General features: G+C 40.3%; 1 protein-coding gene across 2 annotated transcripts in view; it reads right to left on the reverse strand.

Annotated features, from left to right (window-relative positions):
• CERS3 (ceramide synthase 3) overlaps positions 1-22215 on the reverse strand; it is a 124541-nt gene that overhangs the window by 45760 nt on the left and 56566 nt on the right. For both annotated transcript variants that reach the window (XM_060003652.1, XM_060003653.1), the window contains exons 7-9: positions 21625-21717; positions 18820-18948; positions 15370-15476 (exon numbers count right to left, since the gene is read on the reverse strand). In XM_060003652.1, the coding sequence (XP_059859635.1) occupies positions 15370-15476; positions 18820-18948; positions 21625-21717 (329 nt within the window). The remainder of the gene's footprint in view (positions 1-15369; positions 15477-18819; positions 18949-21624; positions 21718-22215) is intronic.

The raw sequence follows: 22215 nt of genomic DNA on the forward strand, positions 1-22215 counted from the left end.
TATCCCCATATCCCCTCCCTCTTGAACCTCCCTCCCACCCTCCCTATCCCACCCCTCTAGGTGGTCACAAAGCACTGAGCTGACCTCCCTGTGCTATGCAGCTGCTTCTCACTAGCTATCTATTTTACATTTGGTAGTATATATATGTCAGTGCTACTCTCTCACTTCATCCCAGCTTACCCTTCCCCCTCCCTGTGTCCTCAAGTCTATTCTCTACATTTGCGTCTCTATTCCTATCCTGCCCCTAGGCTCATCAGAACCATTTTTTTTTAGATTCCATATATATGTGTTAGCTTACAGTATTTGTTTTTCTTTTTCTGACTTACTTCACTCTGTATGACAGACTCTAAGTCCATCCACCTCCCTACAAATAACTCAATTTCATTTCTTGTATATATGTGCCACATCTTCTTTATCCATTCATCTGTTGATGGACACTTAGGTTGCTTCCATGTCCTGGCTATTGCAAACAGTGCTGCAATGAACATTGTGTTACAGGTCTCTTTTTGAATTATGGTTTTCTCAGGGTATATGCCCAGTAGTGGGATTGCTAAGTCATATGGTAGTTCTATTTTTAGTTTCTTAAGGAACCTCCATACTGTTCTCCATAGTGGCTGTATCAGTTTACATTCCTACCAACAGTGCAAGAGGGTTCCCTTTTCTCTACATCCTCTCCAGCATTTATTGTTTGTAGAATTTTTGATAATGGCCATTCTGACTGGTGTGAAGTGATACCTCACTGTAGGTCTGATTTGCATTTCTCTACTAATTAGTGAGGCTGGGCACCCTTTCATGTGTTTTTTGGCCATCTTATATCTTCTTTGGAGAAATGTCTGTTTAGGTATTCTATTTTTGGATTGGGTTGTTTGTTTTTTAATATTGAGCTGCATGAGCTGCTTGTAAATTTTGGAGATTAACCTTTTGTCAGTTGCTTCATTTGCAAATATTTTCTCCCATTCTGAGGGTTGCCTTTTGTCTTATTTATGGTTTCCTTTGTTGTGCAAAAGATTTTAAGTTTCATTAGGTCCCATTTGTTTACTTTTGTTTTTATTTCCATTTCTCTAGGAGGTGGGTCAAAAAAGATCTTCCTGTGAATTATGTCATAGAGTGTTCTGCCTATGTTTTCCTCTAAGAGTTTTATAGTGTCTGGTCTTACATTTAGGTCCTTGCTGAGTAATCCTGGTTGTAGGTTTTTCCCTTTCATCACTTTAAAAATGTCCTGCCACTCCCCTCTGGCTTGCAGAGTTTCTGCTGAAAGATCAGCTGTTAACCTTATGGGGATTCCCTTATATGTTATTTGTTGCTTTTCCCTTGCTGCTTTTAATATGTTTTCTTTGTATTTAATTTTTGATAGTTTGATTAATATGTGTCTTGGTGTGTTTCTCCTTGCATTCATCCTGTATGGGGCTCTCTGTGCTTCCTGCACTTGACTATTTCCTTTCCCATGTTAGGGAAGTTTTCAACTATAATCTCTTCAAATATTTTCTCAGACCCTTTCTTTTTCTCTTCTTCTTCTGGGACCCCTATAATTCAAATGTTGGTGTGTTTAATGTTGTCCCAGAGGTATCTGAGACTGTCCTTAATTCTTTTCATTCTTTTTTCTTTACTCTGCTCTGCAGCAGTTATTTCCACTATTTTATCTTCCAGGTCACTTATCCATTCTTCTGCTTCAGTTATTCTGCTATTGATTCCTTCTAGAGAATTTTAAATTTCATTTATTGTTTTGTTCATCATTATCTGTTTGCTCTTTAGCTCTTCTAGGTCCTTTTTAAATGTTTCTTGTATTTTCTCCATTCTATTTCCAAGATTTTGTATCATTTTTACTATCATTATTCTGAATTCTTTTTCAGGTAGACTGTCTATTTCCTCTTCATTTGTTTGGTCTGGTGGGTTTTTACCTTGTTCCTTAAGCTGCTGCATATTTCTGTGTCTTCTCATTTTGTTTAACTTACTGTGTTTGGGGTCTCCTTTTCACAGGCTGCAGGTTAACAGTTCCTGTTGTTTTTGGTGTCTTCCCCCAGTGGGTGAGGTTGGTTCAGTGGCTTGTGTAGGCTTCTTAGTGGAGGGGACTTGTGCCTGTGTTCTTGTGAGTGGGGCTGGATCTTGTTCTTCTGGTGGGCAGGGCCACGTCCGGCAGTGTGTTTTGGGGTGTCTGTGAACTTAGTATGACTTTAGGCAATCTCTCTGCTATTGGGTGGGGCTGTGTTCCTGTTTTGCTAGTTGTTTGGCATGGGGTGTCCAGCCCTGGAGCTTGCTGGCCGTTGGGTGGAGCTGGGTCTTAAGTGTCGAGATGGAGATCTCTCAGAGAGCTCTCGCTGATTGATATTACATGGGGCCAGAAGGTCTCTGGTGGTCCAATGTCCTGGACTAGGCTCTCCCACCTTGGAGGCTCAGGTCTGACACCTGGCCGCAGCATCAAGACCCTGCCAGCCACACGGCTCAGAAGAAAAGAAGGAAAAAAGAAAAAACCACGAACAGATAGAACCACAAACCAAATGGTAAAAGAAAAACAAGGGGGGAGAGATGAGACAGTGGGATGCAGTGTGGGGTCTGACTTGGGGTTTCACCTGAGGCTTCCTTCCACCCCTGGCTACCGAGCTGCAGAGAAGGCAGGAGCTGCTGCCCCTGCAGGCTGCCCCATCCTCCCTCCAAAACAATTTCAACTTGCATTTTTTGCAACCTTTGACAGTTCCCTTTGACAGTCTGCTTAGTAGCTCTATTTCCTTTCTTTGTGAGTTATTAGTTTAAGACCTTTATTCAAAAAGCAATAATATGGGACTTCCCTGGTGCCACAGTGGTTACGAATCCGCCTGCCAATGCAGGTGACACGGGTTCAAGCCCTGGTCCAGGAAGATCCCACAGGCCGCGGAGCAGCTAAACCCTTGCGCTACAACTGCTGGGCCTGGGCTCTAGAGCCTACAAGCCACAACTACTGAGCTTGTGTGCCACAACTACTGAAGCCCGCGTGCCTAGAGCCCGTGCTCCACAAGAGAAGCCTCCACAATGAGAAGCCCGCGCACTGCAATGAAGAGTTGCCTCCGCTTATCGCAACTAGAGGAAGCCTGCATGCAGCAACGAAGACCCAATGCAGCCCAAAATAAATAAATTAGTTAATTAATTTTTTTAAAAGAAATAATATGAACTCTGAACTCAATATAACAAAAATAATAGCCATTTATCTGTTTTACTTATGTAAATTTTTTTAGAAACTTAGGAATTACAGAAAAATATAGAGAGGTTAAGTAAAAATTAAATTAAAATCTCACAACTCACAGGTAACCCAGTATATATTATGTCTGGTGAACATAATTTAAGACATCTTTCCTAAAAATATATTATTTAAGGTGTTTTTCCCCCTTCCCCATTACCACATGATTTCATATAACAGGGATCACACTATGGTTGTGATTTTTTACCCTGCTTTTATCACTCAATAATATGTTACAGAGAGCTTTCCATGACAATGAACATATTTATAAATCAGGGGTCAGCAAACATTTTTGTATAGGGACAGACAGTAAATATTTCAGGCCTCTGGGGCATTTGGTTTCGGTTGCAAAGGTTCAAGTGACCATTGTAGTGTGAAACTAGCTATAGACAATATATCAGTAAATGAGTGTGGCTGTGTGCCAGTAAAACTTTATTAACAAAAACAGTCAGTGAACTGGATTTGGCCCGTGAGCCAGTTTGCCAACCCATACTACATACCATCCTATGTAATAGCTGCGTAGAAATCCACTTATAGATCTTATAACTTATTTAGCTAATCTCTTATTGATAGACATTTAAGTTGTTTCCAAATTTTCACTGTATTATAAAGAACGCTTGTCTGCTGATGGGTGGGGCTGGGTTCCCTCCCTGTGGGTTGTTTGGCCTGAGGCAACCCAGCACTGGAGCCTGCCTGGCTCTTTGGTGGGGCTGATGGTGGACTCTGGGAGAGCTCACACCAGGGAATGCTTCCCAGAGCTTCTGCTGCCAGTGTCCTTGACCCCACGGTGAGCCACAGCCAGCCCCCACCTCTGCAGGAGACCCTCTAACACTAGCAGGACTTTGAAAGGACCTAATGGATTGAAGGACTTTGGGAGGTGGTAGTGTTAACCTAGTAGATTGACACAGAGTAGGGATTGACACTACTTAAAATAATATAGGGGACTTCTCTGGTGGCGCAGTGGTTAAGAATCCACCTGCCAGTGCAGGGGACACAGGTTTGAGCCCTGGTCCAAGAAGATCCCACATGCTGCGGAGCAGCTAAGCCCGTGCGCCACAACTACTGAGCCTGTGCTCTAGAGCCCATGAGCCACAACTACTGAGCCCATGTGCTACAACTACCGAAGCCGCATGCCTAGAGCCCGTGCTCTGCAACAAGAGAAGCCACCACAATGAGAAGTCCACGCACTGCAACGAAGAGTAGCCCCCGCTTGCCACAACTAGAGGAAGCCCGTGCATAGCAATGAGGGCCCAACGTAGCCAAAAATATTTTTTTTAAAAAAAAAAGGGAGTCAAGATGGTGCTGAAAGCATTGGGTTAGAATTCCACTCCAGCCAATTGCTTGATTAAAGGCAACCCTTGCTGAGGGTGAGGAGTTGAATAGTTGAATAGTTGGATAGTATATTTACAGAGACTACTGGTGGTTCTGGATATTTGCTAAAGAAAATGAGAGGGGAGAAGTTGCTGAGGAAAATCAAAGAATTAACAAGTTTTCCTGAAGGCTTCTTTGAGCTCTTGACTGCATCTGTGTAATCCTGAGGTACCCACCTGAGTGCTCTGCATTTGGCAGTTGTCCAAGTACTTTTGTTGCAAGAGTGATGGCAACCAAACGTTAATTTTTGGCATCATGGAAAGTGCTTTGGTTAAATTGAGAACTACTCTTTTGGAGGTTGTATAGTCAAAAGTATTAATTAAATTGACAACAGTGAAAAAAAATAAAGAACACTGTCAGAATATTACTTATAAAGACATTTTGATAAAATTGTTTGATATTTCCTTAGAATTGCTAAAATCCTGAGTCAAAGAGTATACTCAATTTACATTTTGAAGTGTATTGCTAGATGCTTTCCAGCAAGACTGTGCCAACTCATAGTCTTGCATCCAGTGTATGAGAGTATCTGCTTCCTTGGATCTTGACCAACATTGTACTTTGTCAGCTGCTACGTAAAACAATATCACACTATTTATATATTTACATTTTTATTTCTTGTGAAGATATATATATGAGTTTTTAAAATTATTGTGATTTGTGCTTTTGTGAACTGCTTCTTCATGGTATCTATTTGTCCATTTTTCTTTTGGGGTATTTACTTTTTCTATTGACTCTTAAGTACTCTTTATATGTTAAGGATTATAATATTACTTTTTAATCATGTTAAATAACATCACATGGTTTTGATTCTTACAACTTTGTTTATAATTTTTCTTGACAAATCAATTTTTAAAACATTTGTGTAACAAAAGTTATCAATTGTTTCCTTTATATGAAACAATTGTTTCCTCCATATTAGGCTTTAAAAGGTTTTTCTCACCCCCAACATTTTAAAATATATTTTTCCATATTTTCTTAAAATCTTGGCTCTATGTAATCTTGAGTCACTTATTTGTGCATATTCTCAATTGTAAAATGGAAGCAATGAGTACCTACCTTATGCATTCAATAAATATTTATTAAGCACCAAAGTGCTACCAGGAACTTTGTGGGAGCCAGAAATACAGCAATGAATAAAACAGACTGAAATTCCTGAACTAGAAGGGCTTACATTTTGGTGCCTGCATCCACAGGGATTATAGGAAATAATATACATAAAGCCAATTTGCTATTCTGATTTGCTGGGTCCTTAAGCAATTGTGTGCCTTATTCTGGACTCACTTAGCCTATAATGCCTTTCCCCTTTTCAATTGAAATTCTTTTCACCTATCAAAGCATGGCCCTCTCCATACCAAAATCTCTGTGCTATTCTGCTCACCTCTGAATTTATAACTTTTCTCTGGGCTCCCCTGATACCAGCTTCTTTAGAGCATTTGGCTGATTCACCCTGCCTTGCAGTAAAAGCTCTTATATTAGTTGACTGCTCATTAGCTAGCAAGCTTTCCAAAGACAGCAGCCATGATGCCTTCATCTCTGTATCCTCCCATCACCTGTTCCAGGGCGTGGTCCCATACAAGGTCTCCTACTGGGAATTTGTCAGTGTCAAAACTAACAAAGGAATCTACTAAAAAATATCTCCTTCATGCATTCTATCAGAGAATGTGAATAATTACTTAAACATATAATTAAACTCACTGTGGTCCATGCAAAGAAAGAAAAGGACAGGGAGCATATTGCAGGGTTCTGACTGAATGGAGATTTCCCTCTTCCCTCTAGTTGAAGGGAAGACACAGAAAAGAGGATTCCAGTCAGAGGAAAGGACACATACAAAACTCTCAGGTGGAGGCATCATGGAAAATTCAAGGGCTAAAAGAAGACCAGTGTGGCTTCAGGGAGAGGAGTGGCAGGGGGTGGGGGTGGGGTGAAGATAAAGCTGGATTGGTGAATGCAGCCATCTCCTGTTGGACTTGAAAGTCAAGGTCAAGGGTGTGGCCTTCGTAGTAACAGCTTTGGGAAGCTTCGCCAGTTTTAGAAAGAAGAGTGATACACCTGGCCTAGAATCATCAGAGCTGGGCTCCAGGGCTAAGGCTGCTATTTTCTTGCCTGGTAACCTGCACAACCTCCCATTCCTTGGGTAGAACTAACCCCACATCTCTGAATGAGCGGCTCCAGAGAAACACACAGCCAGCTTTGCAAACTGCAGAGTCCTAGAAACAGAAGAGACTGCCATTAAACACAAATGCCTTCAGAGACAGCCAAGCCACTGCAGAGAGGAGAGGTCAATGGCATGGGCACTGGAGCCCGCTAGATTTGGATCATGGCTTCCCTGGGGTCTGCAGCAAGTTACGTAGCTTCTCTGGGCTTCAATTTCTTCTGTAATAAAACAGGTCTCACCTTGTCAGGTTGTTATGCGAATTAAATGAGTTGACAAATGGGAAGAGCTTAGCATATAGTAAGCACTCAGAAATGGTAGTTATAACATTACTATTACCATCATTATGACGAGATGGCTTTCCACCACCACCCCCTTTCCTACTGCAGAGGGCTTCGTTAATAATACAGGGAGGGCAACACCCAGGGAGGGTGCCGCTGAAATAGCTGGATTTTCTGCATATCAGGGAGAAGGAGGAGGCCGCTTTGGAGGGGAGGAGCCGGCTAAGGAGGAGTGGGGACCCTGTGCTGTGGGAGGACAGAGGGAACAGGAGGCCCAAGAAGTGAAGAGGAGTTCAGAAGGGAGGACAGCAGTTATGGGGCTTCAGTTGGCATTTTCAGGGCCTCTTTCTATGGGTCTCACTGCCCTCACTAAAAGATGGTCCAATCTCTCAGCCTTGATTTCTTCTGGTCCTTTGCTAAAAGGAGAATGGGAAGGAAAAAACACAAATCTGCCTTTCTCAATTTTGTGTATCAAGTGTGCAGACACACGAGTGAACCCACAAACACTTGCACATTTACCTTGTGGGTCCTGTGGAATCTCCCTTTTCACAGAGAATACTCCTCAATTCTGCTCTGTACGCTGGCCTTTAACCTGTACAAACGGATGCACTACCATGGTGCCTGTGGATTGCAAAGCTTGGCCTTTTTCCTGTTTGGGGTTTTTTTCCCCATTTTTACTCTTTACTCAATCACCAAAGTTTACATGGTTTGAAAAAAATCACATTGTTGGTATAAATAGTAGTTGGTTTTGCTGGGCTGATAAGGCAGCCACCAAAAGTAATTTTTCTAAGGAAAGTTAAAGGTCTTTTTTTCTTGCTATTTGTAGGTGTGAGCATTAAGCCTTTTCAGGATAACAAATACTGGTTCTACAGGTGCATAATTGCTCACCTAACATTCTAGAGATGGCTTATATTTCGAAGTGACCAAGTAGTTGAAGAAAACTTAATAATACTTAGGTAAGGCAATGATGCCTGCTCTTAATTATCAAATTTAGTAACTTAACTGGAAACATATCTCTTTTGTGTTTCAAATGTTCTGTTTCTAATCTTGATTCTTTCATAACTAGCTGTGCGATCCTGGAACTATCTTAACTTCTCATGTGAAAAACAAACAGGGTTGCAACGCTTCAACAATATCTATGACACGAAAGGCAAGAAGAGGTAAGGACTATTCCCGGCAGGTGACAACTGAATGCAGAATGTGATCCTGGGCCAAATCCAATAGTGAGGGAAAAAAGCAATGAAAGGCACTATCGGATCAACTGACAAAACTGAAACATGGATGGTAGATTGCTACCTTTCCTGAAATTGATAACTATACTGTGATTCTGTAGAAAAATGTCCTTGTCCTTAGGAAATACACACTGAACTATTTAGGATTAAAAGGATGTGATGGTTTCAACTTTCAACTGGTTCAGAAAAAATATGTATACATATATATATGTATATATATACACACACACCCACATGTGTGAGCACGTGTGTGTGTGTGTGTTGAGAGAGAAAGAGAAAGAGAAACAGAGAGAGAGGAAAAAATGACAAAGCAAATGGGGGAAACGTTAACTAGTAAATCTGGGTAAAGGCAATATGTAAGAGTTCTCTGTGATATACTTGAAATTATCCTGTGAGCTTAAAATTATTTCCAAACACATAAATGAATAAAGGGGTTGGACTAAATTATGAATTTAAAATTCTAAAATTCTATGGACTGTTGTCGCTGTCCCTCATAAGTTTACAAGCAGCAACAGAAGTGCCAAGCCTGTGGGGTGTGGGAAGGAGCTCCCCTGAGGGCTCCTTGTTGAACGAGATGCAGAGCAAACACCTGCAGTGTCATTTGCCCTCTCCTCTATAAGCTTTGTGACTGGAAAGCCCAGTTCTGAGATACTTCAACAGAGCCTCTCTGGCACGGTGCAGGCCCTCCTCTCCTCTGATGACTGTGGGAAGGGCACTGTGCCATCCCAGGAGGGCAAGGAAGCTGACCCTGGCACCATCAGACCCCTGCTCTGCCCCTGACTCACCATTCAGAACAGAGGCCCCAGGCCTTAGGAGGAAAGAAAGGACCATCGTGTCCTCACTCTTGTCTCTCTCTGATGGACATCAGCTTAGAGCACTGCTGTATGCTTTCAGCTTTGTTGTGTCTCGTCTTTTCTTAAAACTGTCCTCTCTCTGATAGCCATTTCAAGGGTTTATATGGCCTCATTGCCCACAAAATTCTCCTTCGTATGAGGCTTCTCAGGGCACCATTTTTCTATACCAGTGAGACCTGGATCATCAAAAGATGAAGCCCAAAGTCCTGTGAACCACTGGTGGGGAAAATAAAGTTACCACTAGCATATGTACCCTTGGAGATAAGGAAGCTATTTATTTGAGTATTATTCACTGTTGGAAATGTTTTATTTTTTATTTTCTTAACCATTTTTAAAATTGAAGTCTATTTAATTTACAGTGTTGTGTTAGTTTCAAGTGTACAGCAGTGATTCAGTTATACATATAGGTATCTATTCTTTTTCAGATTCTTTTCCATTATAGGTTATTATAAGATATTGAATATAATTCCTTTGTAGGTCCTTGTCGTTTATCTATTTTATATATAGTACTGTGTACCTATTAATCCCAAAGCCCTAATTTATCCCTCCCCCTGTTTCCCCTTTAGTAACCATACTTTGTTTTCTATGTTTGTGAGTCTATTTCTGTTTTGTAAATAAATTCCTTTGCATCATTTTGTTAGATTCCACATATAAGTGATATCATATGATTATTTGTCTTTCTCTGTCTTATTGTACTTCACTTAGTATGATAATCTCTAGGTCCATACATATTGCTGCAAATGGCATTATTTCATTCTTTGTCACAGCTGAGTAATATTCCATTGTATATATGTACCACATCTTCTTTATCCATTAATTTGTCAGTGGACAATTAGGTTGCTTCCATGTCATGGCTATTGTAAATAGTGCTGCAATAAACACTGGGGTGCATGTATCTTTTTGAATTAGAGTTTTCATCTTTTCCAAGATATATGCTTAAGAGTGGGATTGTAGTGGGATCACATGGTAACTCTATTTTTTAGTTTCTTAAGGAGTCTCCATATTGTTCTCCTTAGTGACTTCACTGACTTACATTCCCACTGACAGTGTAGGAGGGTTCCTTTTTCTCCACACCCTCTCTAGCAATTATTATTTGTAGACTTTTGTAGACTTTTAAATGATGGCCATTCTGACTAGTGTGAGGTGATACCTCATTGTAGTTTTGATTTGCAGGAAATGTTTTATTTTTTTCTTTTTGGAATATCCAAAAAATATGGGTCAGTATTAATAGCCTTCAAATACATGGAAAAGGTGGTGGATACAAAGATTTCTTCTACTGCCATCATGAACTGCTGCAGGCTAGGAGCTGCGTCTCACTCATCTGTGAGCTCCTCACAACATCTAGCAGTGGTGAGTTCCAGAAACAAAGCAATGAGCCAGCACTGCCACTCGGAAACTTCAGTTGAAACAGTGCTCCTTCCCTTCAGATCAATCAGCCTGGACTAAATTATTATCTGCTCTTTTTATTTATGGAGGAAAATTGTCAGGAGTCAGGGGCACCGTTTATCTGACCTTCGGAGGGTCTTTCTAACCGAATGATCTCGGGTGGTATTTGTATAATATTCAAGTAGATAGATACGTCCAATAATTCACAAATATAGAAGTCATTATTTTAATACAATAGTTGGGAATACAATGTGAATAACGTAAGCCTGAGATTTAAATGTTTTTGAAGAAAAATGCAAATAAATGGGGGTAACCAGGCAATTAGATTAAAGCAGTTTGGCCAGTGCCAACTGGAATGTCTACCTAATGTTGACAGTAACACTGTTTAGAAAATCAAGGTAATTAACTCTTGCTGACACTGACTGAAAACTGGCTAAATTAGATCCCTGAAAAGAGCAGGAAGAAAGGAGAATTGGGGACACAGTTGTATGGACACAAAAGGAAACTCATGAGGGGAAAGCAAATCTGCTTGAGGCTGGGGGAATAAAAGGAAAGCAGAAGAAAGGGAAAGACACGCATGATGTAAAACTCCTGTTCTGGGCTTCCCTGGTGGCGCAGTGGTTGAGAGTCCACCTGCCGATGCAGGGGACACAGGTTCGTGCCCCGGTCCGGGGAGATCCCACATGCCACGGAGCGGATAGGCCCGTGAGCCATGGCCACTGAGCCTGCGCGTCTGGAGCCTGTGCTCCGCAACGGGAGAGGCCACAACAGTGCGAGGCCCGCGTACCGCAAAAACAAACAAAAAAGCAAAAAAAAAAACTCCTGTTCTTTTTCTCAAGGTTTCAGACGACTTTCAGATGGCACCACCCCAGTCACCTTTCTCCCCACTCAACCCTTCACCTCACCACAAAATGTACAACAAAAGCAGTTGAGAAGAACAGAGCAACTAGATGGCGAACCACCTCCCACAGAACCTCTAAAATATCTGAATCTTGAAATGGGCCTGTCTGCACTTTGTTTGGTCCATGGTAAATTCCCAACAAATCTGGACTAATAAAATATCCTTGAAAAGTGAGTCTGCAGAGTTACAAGTTTTAGACAGATGGTGGGAGCCAGACTAACAACAAGGAACTGACTTGTCCTCTTTGGTACCACCACTTGGTTGTGTAACATGTTCAAGCTGATGGGATGGCTATTTAAGTCAGAGTAATACACTGCAACTAATGCTTTCAAAAACCATGAAAAACCCATCTCCCAAACTTCCAATAGCTTGGTGAGGTTCTCCTTAAGCTTCCAAACAATGAAGATCAGTCAATGTCAGTACAGAAGAATTTTTACCCGCAAAAAATTTTTTCAGTCAAGTCTGTTAATACTGGTTTATTCACAGCCCAACCTCCTGAAGACAGCAAACAGTGGTATTGGTTGCCCTCTGCAGTAGGCTGGTGAATTCAGCAAAGTATCAAGATCAAGAAAATGCCAAATGCATGTAACTAATTCTCCTTGAAATCCAGAAATGCTGGCAAGAGAATGAGTTCTTAAATCTAGGAATTTTTTTTTAATAATGTCTTTATTTCTTCTGGTTTGATCATTCTCCTTTCTTTTTTTCTTTTTTTCCTTTTTTTTGCAGTATGCAGGCCTCTCACTGTTGTGGCCTCTCCCATTGTGGAGCACAGGCTCCAGACACGTAGGCTCAGTGGCCATGGCTCACAGGCCCAGCCGCTCCGCGGCATGTGGGATCTTCCCGGACCGGGGCACGAACCCGTGTCCCCTGCTTCGGCAGGCAGACTCTCAACCACTGCACCACCAGGGAAGCCTCTCCTTTCTTTTTCTTTTTAATTTTTATTCATTTATTTATTTTTGGCTGCATTGGGTCTTCGTTGCTGTGCATGGGCTATCTAGTTGCGGTGAGTGGGGGTTACTCTTCGTTGTGGTGCGCGGGCTTCTCATTGTGGTGGCTTATCTTGTTGTGGAGCACGGGCTCTAGCTACGTGGGCTTTAGTTGTCGTGGCGCGCAGGCTCAGTAGTTGTGGCTTGTGGGCTCTAGAGTGCAGGCTCAGTAGTTGGGGCACACGGGCTTAGTTGCTCCATGGTATGTGGGATCTTCCCGGACTAGGAGTCGACCCTGTGCTCCTTGCACTGGCAGGTGGATTCTTAACCTCTGTGCCACCAGGGAAGTCACTTAAATCTAGGATTTTAAAGTTGAGGGTATGTGGGGAAGTAACACTCTACTCAATCCCAACCCGATGTTCGACTGTCTATGAGGCAGAGCTAGCTGGCCTGTTGATTTTGAGACATCATGGGAAGGTCCGAGGCGAAGATCCTTTGATGCTGAATCAGTAGTCAACCACAGCAGCAATACTTAGAAGCTTCTCAGAGAGTTCTCCAGACTGAGAACTTCCATGGTGTGTGCTTTAAAAATATCTCTACAGGGCTTCCCTGGTGGCACAGTGGTTGAGAGTCCGCCTGCCGATGCAGGGGACACGGGTTCGTGCCCCAGTCCGGGAAGATCCCACATGCCGCAGAGCGGCTGGGCCCGTGAGCCATGGCCGCTGAGCCTGCGCATCTGGAGCCTGTACTCCGCAACGGGAGAGGCCACAACAGTGAGAGGCCCGCGTACCACAGCAACACAACAAAATCTCTACAAATTATTTGAAACTATTCCCATCAAGAAATGGAGTCTAAATTTCCTTCCCTTAAATATGAGCTGGCCTTAGTGACTTGGATTCAATGAAGAAAATGAGGCTGGAAGTGACATGCTGTGACTTCTGAAGTTGGGTTATAAAAGGAGACAGCATCTGCCAAGCTCTCTCTTGAACTGCTCACCCTTGAAATCCATCTGCTGTGCTAAGAGAAGGTCAGGCCAGTGGAGGGGCATGGGCATGTGTTCCAGCTGACAGGCCCAGCAGTGGTCCCAACCAGCAATCAGCATCAACCAGCTGATGTCACGGGTGTCACCTGAACCTTGTGAGTGAGGAAGCCTTCAAGAAAACTCCAACCTTGACTGGCCAGCGACCATCTGACTGTAATCACATGAGTAAAAACCATGTAGATGATGCCTGTCAACTCCCAGATCCATAAGAAATAGTAATAATAATGTATTGTTGTTTTAAGAAAGAGCCCTGCAAAACATGGCGTGTTGGTAAAGTCTGGCCTACAGCCCGTTTTTCTACAGCCAGTGATCTAAGCTAGGTTTGGTACATTTTTAAAGGGTTGTAAAAGAATCAGAACCAAACAAAGAAAAACATGCAACAGAGACCATATATGTCCCTCAAAGGCTAAAACAGTTATTCTATGGCCCTTTATAAAAAAAAGTTTGCTCACTACTGCCTTAAGCCACTAAATTTTTCAAAAGGTTTGTTTACAGCTATAGATAACTGGAACACATGGTACTTTTTGAACAAAATAAGTGTCACCAATGGGCAAATGCTGGATTTAGAGCACCATGAAAGTCACACTGAAAAGCCACAACTCAACTGCTATCTGCAAGTCAATACTTACCCTATCAATAGTTGCTATTGTACAATATTCTAATTTCATAAACACACCTGATCAGCCAAAGCAAAAGTGATGGTAATATGATTCGTCAACCAAGAAGAATATCTTAAACATGTATCTCAGATTTGATTCTAGATTAAACTTCAAATTCTCAGAGACTCATTCATAATTTTAGTAATAACAGCTGGCATTTACTGAATCCTTACTATGTTCCAGATGCTGTTCTAAGCTATTTCATATGTATTACTTCAATTAAGGCTCATGACAACCCTTATTTACATTTTACAGATGAGAAACTGAGGCACAGAGAAATGATCTAACCTGTACAAGATCACACAGGTAGTAAGTCTGGAGCCAGGACTGACTTGCATCTGTGAAATTCATCACTGCATGATGCTGCTCCTCTCCAGAAAAAAATGTCTAATCAAGACACCCAGTCCTGGGTTAAAGAACACACCTGGCTTCCACAGGGCAGGCAGCACCCACACTCTCTTACCAGTCTTCCCTGCATGCTGCTAGTTAAGGGTGCTCTCCACCCACAAGGGATCAGGCCTGAAACCTGGGTCCCCATTTCATTCTGCTGGAACCTAGTACCTCCAATAGCACTAGCTTTTCTGTTGAGAATATCTGAAACTCTAGACTATCCCCAAACTACATTAGTTTTAAGCTGTTCTTTCCAAACCATCAATGTCTTCCTCACATTTTTCCTCTGGTTTCTGTCAATCAACACATGGAAAATTATGCTTGCCAAAGGAATGATTGTCAGGAGAGACACAACATAGGTTCTATGTTGCCAGCTCTTGGCTAAACAAAATCAACAGACCGACCAAGAGCCAGTGGTCCAAATCACTGTTAGGACCAGTGATCATGGAAAATGAAATCAGCATCAGTTTCCTCATCTGCAAACTGGAAGTGATGATACCTATCTTTATGATTTGTTGTGTAGCTAGTGCCAAGATGTATAAAGGGCCTAATCCAGTGTCTGGCATTCAATTAATGGTGGTTATAACTATTGCAATTTTAACACAGAATTTGCCTCTCTTTTAAAGAGCTGATAATTGGCCAATGACATTTCACTGAATAACTGGAAAAGCTGTTAATCACAAAGAAAGATCCAGATTCATGAAATCAGACACAGAGTAAGAGTTGCTGCTTCCTATTGGCTACACATCTTTAATCTCCCTTTGTAACAAGCCTTTTCACATTGGAAGGTGTGGTTTTAATTATCTATAAAAATATCTCCTTCACATTCTTCTTTCCAGCTGAACTTGGCACAAATAGCTGGAGATCAGTGTAAGAAAGAAAGAAAGGGCAATGCTCCAACCTGAACAACATGCAAGGCCACCTCAGCACAGTGACCAAAGGCACACACAGAACCTTGTCTACTCACCAGAAGGGAAAAATAATGAGGCGGCTGATGAAAAATACGATGGAGAAGATGAAAAACAGGATGTTACAGGTTTGCTTCCATCCGGCATAAGAAAACATCTTAGCAGACTGAGAAAATAGAAAGAAATTGCATTCAGATAGGGTGATATTCATGTAAAATTTTTAAATTAAATATTTATAAATTAAATTATACCTGGGATTTGCTTCAAAATCTTGGTGGGAGTTGGGTTATGGATGAGAAATAGCTGAAACAAGATTGGCTATATTGATAACTGTTAAAGCTGGATGATGGATCCATTGGGCCCATTATACTCTTTACCTTGTCATATGTTTGAAACTTTGCATAATATAATGTTTAAAAAATTAGTTAGAATGACTGTAATATTACTCCTGTATTTCACAAGCACTACAAATTAGCATAATTAATTTTAGCATGTATTTTATCTGGGCATTTATTGAATTTCTCCATTTAACTGGGAGGAGAGCTGAATTGAAGAAAGGCTGGGATATGAGTGAAGTCCTGGGCTGGGCTGGGCATGTTGCAATCAAGGCAGCTACTTTAAGGCAGATGACAGAAGAAGTGGAGTTAGGAGGCAGCCCTTGGGGCCATGCCCTGCTTGAAGTAAAGTTTCAAGCACTTGATTTTCTCTACTTACTTTATGCTAGCCTGTAGTGCTCATATTATCTGTGTTGAGTGAAAAGAATTACAGAAAATGTTGTTTAATGTGGTACTAATGTAATGAGGATTTTCTCTTGCATTATCCAGCGGGGCCCAAGGCTGAATGGGAAAGAGTCTGAAGTTGGGGCTGGAAGGTGGGCAGGTGGGTGGTGTGGCTTAGCCCTACCAGTTTCAGAACTGAAATCACCCAGAAACCTCAAGGCCCATCTAGAACAAGAGAAGCAGCTTATTATATTTCAGGAATGGTTTACATTGCATTTTCCATACCTACCATGGGGTAAGAATGTGATCAGACTATGGGATTGGCAGGGGCCCAAAAGGGAACAGCCTCCATTGCTGAGACAGAAGTCTGGCATGCCAGCTGGGCAGGACTTGCGTATGGGGAGAAAGGCCAGAAGTTTAGAGGGCTTGGAATGGAGTGGGGAGCTGTTTGAAGGGTCAGAAGGTAGGCCAGGCTGGGAAGCTAGAGATGTGCATAGGCATGAAGAATGCTACTTTGCCCCCACTTGTAATGGCAAAGTAGCACTCCTTTGGGCAAATGCACACGTGGCCTATTCTGGGCTGTGCAGAGATGGATATCAGAGAGTAACCCCTCTCCTTTGCTAAGTATCAGTCAAGATACTGTTAAAGTGTTGGGTCCTGGATCTAAACTTAACATGCAGAAAACTAGAGAGGATCATGAAGATGCATGAAGAAGGCACAAGGTTGCTTATGAGTAAAAATTGTAGATGCTGAGGCTGTTCTTCCTTGCAAAGAAAGAACAAAGAAATGACCCAACAACTGTCTTAAGGAACATGAAAGATTAATAGTCTCCACCTTTAGGAAGGTCTAAACAGGGCTAAAAGTTGTACCATGTCTGGGTTCAATTAGAACTTGACTGAGAGGACAAACACTAAAACAAACTACTTGAGGAAGCTATGGAATAGGCACTCCTGGAGAATATAAAAAATCAGCCCCACACCACTATTCAATGTTGTTTCTACCACCAGCTGATGGAGGGTAGTGGCCTCGCTCACTGAACCTCAAGTTAGATCCTGACTTGTGAATCAAGGATTATTGATGATCATTAACGACATGAAGCTGTTCTCATAGTTTACCCATGTAGGGACCTGAGTTTGACATTTCATTTTTCTTCTGTTTTTTACCTAAGGACCTCAGAACATTTTCAAACGATAGTGAGCTAAACTGCACAATATACCCTAAGAGGCAGATATGACTTCTCATGCTACAGCTGAGGATAGAAACAAAGCATTAAGTGATTTGTCCAGGTCACCTAGGGAGCTATGTCATGTCAATGGCAGGGTAGACAGGGATAACACGGTGCTTATTCCCAGTCCCAACACCTAACGCTCCCTTTTAGTAACACAATGAAACTGTTTTTACGGTGGACACACACCAAAGGCAATTGAACTAGAGGGTTAGAAGAATAGAGTAGCATAAAATTTTTAACTCATGGCCAATTTGGTCTTAATTTTCAGGCAGGGTTTCTGAGATATGATCGGAGAAGGAGGTAATTATAGCAGAGATGGCTACATTCAGAGAGCAACACACGGAAAAACTGGCACAATCCTTCTTCTGCTAAGCCACGTGTTGCCCTGAAGCACATATAATAATCTTGACCATTAGAATGGTATTTACATGTCTAATTACGATTACGTACAAGAAATACAATTCTGTACACAGCTAATATTTTAACAACAGCCAGTTGCTTTGAAATGGCTTCAAATGACTTCTGGTTATATCTAGAACAGGGTTTGGCAAATTACAGTTCAGCCTATGGGCTAAAGCTGGTCAGCCCTTGAGTTAAGAAGGGTAAGAATGGTTTTCACATTTTTAAAGGGGTATAAGAGAAAAGAAAAAACAACGAAAAAGAAAAATATGTGACAAGAGATCCTATGAGGCCCACAAAGCTAGATTTACTACCTGGCTCTTTACCAAAAAGTTTGCTGAACCCTGATCTAGAAGAACAAGATCTTATTAAATTAAATTTAATTTCTTCCATATCAACTTACATTCAATTATTAGCCCTTGAAGAGGCAATCCTGAATGCAAATGGGTTAGCATCATTTTCCCCGGCTTCATTATAAATGAGTATATTTAAATTATGAACAATGTGGCTCTAAGTACAGCAGGACCCACTGCCTCAGGGTAAACAGGAACCAAAGCACATCAGAAACATGTAGAGAAAACAATCCTAATTTTGCATCGTTCCTTATATTTTGTGTGGTTTGGGATTAGGAAGATTCTTGTTTTAATGTCCCCTGCTCTGAAACATTCCTTCCTTAGAAAATAAATGTCATTTAAATAAACATCGGCTCTCATTCCTTAAAGCTGGAGGAGGGTCCATGCAAGGGAGGTGCAAGCATTCACTGCGTATTTAGCTTTGCTTAAGTGAATATATGGTGCCGACCAACTTTAAAAATCTACAATGTCATAGTCCAAGTTTTCCGTTTAAAAGCTTAGAGTTCATTCCTTCTTCAGATACCTCAGCTTACTTCCTAAGCTAATATCTGCATGCAACTTTCATAAGTGGAATCCCACAAATTAACCTCTCTCTCGAGTACCATGGAGAAAAAAGGTTAGAAACTAAAAACTGAAAGCTTTCCTTTCTTTGAGCTTGAAAGATCTGGGGACCTAGAGACATCTGCAGACTTTGGGTGTTTTCAGGACAGAGAGCTCTGCTAAATCACTCACAGACAATTCTTCCTGTGAGGAGTCACATTAAACTCAGGACATGGTATTGTTATTAGTTTTTTAATGGCAAACGTTTACCTCCAGCCAAATGTCGGCCGCATCGTGTAAAATCATCACGAGGGTCCCACTGCGAATATAATTAGCACACCAAGAGAAGCTCATCAAACTAACAGCAGCCAGGTGGTGGATGACATGAGCTAGAAAATCCTATATAATGAGGGGAAATGGAAACCATTAAGCAAATGCAGTTATTTCTCAATCACTGGAAGAGATAATAATAATAATAATTTTAAAACTAACAACTGACATCTGCATATTTTGAACTTTGTAAAATGCTTTCACGTTTATTCTTAAGCACAATCCTTGTGAGGGAGATATAACAAGTGTTATCCTCATTGATTAAGTCATTTAACTGAGATAGCATTGAATAGTTGTCATCTAAGTCCTAATATCTGCTGTTCTTCCCACTGTTCTACACTGGATATATGTACACACACACACACACACAAAGACATACATACACACCCAAGCATATTCCTGTGTACATTTACATTTATTGTTAATTCCCTGCCTAATTCCAAGACAAATATAATAAAACTACACAACTATTAAAATAAGAGTTACTGCATATGAAATAAGGAACAAATGAAAGTGGAATAACTACAGTAGCAAAATACTTCACACCCACCAGGATAGCTAAAATAAAAAAGACAAACAATAACAAGAGTTGGCTAGGATGTGGAGAAGCTGGAACCCTTATACATTGCTGGTAGGAATGTAAAATGGCATGGCTGCTTTGTTAGAGTCTAACAATTCCCCCAAAGGTTATACATAGGACTACTATGTAGTCTAGCAATTCCACCCCTAGGTATATACATGAGAGAAATAAAAATATATGTTCGTGCAAAAATTTGCGCATCAGTGTTCATAGTAGCATTATTCATAATAGCCAAAAAGGTAGAAACAACTCAAATATCCATCGATTGATAAATGCATAAACAAAATGTAGTATATCCATACAATGGAATATTATTCATTAATAAAAAGGAATGAATCATTATGCTAAGTGAAAGGAGCCAGATACAAAAAAACATATATTGTATGAGTCCATTTATATGAAATATCCAAAAGAGGCAAACGCATAGAGGCAGAAAGTAGATAGTGGTTGCCTGGGGCTGTGGAGGTTAGAAGAAATGGGGAGTGACTGCTAAAGGGTACAGGATTTCTATTTGAGGTGATGGAAATAGAACTGACTGTGGTGATGACTGCAGAATTCTACAAATATACTCAAAACCATTGCATTATGCACTTTAAATAGATTAATTGTATGGTCTGTGAATATCCTGATTAAAACGTTTAAAAAAACTTAGACTTCAGTTTCCTTGTAGCCAAAGTAAAAGAATAAACATGATAATAATAACAGCCTAATTTATTGAGTACTTACTATACACCAGAAAGTGCTTTGTATGAATTAACTTGTTTAATCCTCACAACAACTGGAGGAGATAAGAACTATTTTTAGCTCTACTCTATATATGACGAGACAGATCTAGTTTAGCAAATGTAACCAACTAGCTCAAGATGTTAATGAGTGAAGTCAGGGATCCAAACTTTGGCAATTTGACTCCAGAGCCTGTGCTTTACCCGACTCCTAATAATTTTATGTCTCTGAAGATGTGTATTTACAAATATATGACATATATCTACATTTAATTTTTGAAAAGGTGTCCAATGACCTGTAAATAATAAAGAGAAAGCAACTACTGAAAAAAATAAAAGGATCAAAAGTGGGAAAAAGACAGGATCATTACAGGATCAACCTACCTGAGTATATCTACGAAGACCTTCTAAATAATGATTATTTTCAATTCTATCCCTTGAGAAGATGACCCAATCAATTAAATTTTGATATGTTCTTAGCCTAAATTAAGTTAATAACAGTTAAACTATAGCTATTATTAAGTTTTCTGAAAAAGGAAATCATTTCAATCAGATTTTTTCACAGTATGTTCCTTTGGTTTATTCTGTAAGTTTCTTTTCAGATCTCCAGTTGAGCAGCTGACTGGGCCCCTTAGTGATAGATTGTACACCAACGCTCACTCAAACATCATTTAGTCAAGCCAACTTGGTTTTATTTCCTTAATACTGAATTCAACTTAATTTTCAAATTTTGCTACAAACCAATCTTTTATATAGAGCGTAGCGTATAAAGTACATGCCAAGAGTATTTGTCATTTGATCTGTACTGCTAACATATATGAGGAAATCCGTGACTGCATTGAGAGTATAATATAATTTTCTGTACCAGCAAATAGGAATCAGTAACAACCAAACAGTTCCTAAAATACCACACTTTGTGACCTCAGAGGATGCATTTAGCATGCCTGTGACTCACTTTCCCTGCAAATAAAGCAAAGCTAATAGTACTTGAAGCAATGTTTTCTAACAAGGATCTTGGATGAATTAAGGAAAAAATGTTTTCAAAGTCACTGAATACATCAAAAGAATTATATAAAGTAGTCTGTAATCAACTAAAGGACATGGCTGTAGAATTAAAACTACCAGCACTTTTCTTCTTTGCACTGAAGAATACTAAATTCCCAAACTAAAAGAAAGAAACAGACATCATAAAGGGGAGTTCTTTTCTTATTGAACAAGTGTAGAGCTTCAAAGTTAACGTTTCTATAATGTTTCACTACAAATACTTACCAAGGCACCAAAGTATGAGCATATTTGCACTATTCTTTGTGTTATAAAAGCAAAAAAGTTATGAACTGGAACTGAACATATATAAAAATATGATTTAAAGATTAGGATTTGGGGCAGGGGGATAAAAACTTTTGAAAAAAATGGATAAAGTAGTTTTGTAAATAAGACACTTACCTTCCTCTTGATATCAGAGCCAAGGCTAAATAAGAGAGACCAATAAAAACTCATCTCCAAAATGTAGTACCAGTACTGAGATGGCAGCAAGGGCTGAGAAAACAAGAGTATTCACTACTTTAATGTCACCATATAAACAACTCATTTTAAGGATTAAAACTATTGTTTATACCTATTTATATTCCACAGAATTCTCCCAAATAATAATGTTTTACATTTCAACTTCTGAGAAGAAATCAGAGACAACATTTTGAGGCATTTTGTTTCTAAAAAGGGAGACAAGAATTCCAAAGTCAAGTTAAATGTTTTGTTTAAAATTTAATAAAACTACAACAGGTGTAAAAGCATTCTTTTAGTTGAGTGAGAGTTAAATTAGAAAAATAATTTTAAAATCTTTACTTAAGAACAATGGAAAAGCTGTTCTGCTTGTCCCACAAAATACCTTGTTTTATATTTCTTGAATACTACTCAAATCTGATGTCCTAACCTCTTCTGTAGTGACAAGATGGTGATCCAAATTGGCCCATTCTCAAATGGGACAGTAATAAAATATATACAAATATTTAAGTACTCTAAAAATGTCTTCTGAAA

This window comes from Delphinus delphis, chromosome 2 (genome assembly GCF_949987515.2).
Source record: "Delphinus delphis chromosome 2, mDelDel1.2, whole genome shotgun sequence".
Classification (NCBI taxonomy): Eukaryota; Metazoa; Chordata; class Mammalia; order Artiodactyla; family Delphinidae; genus Delphinus; species Delphinus delphis.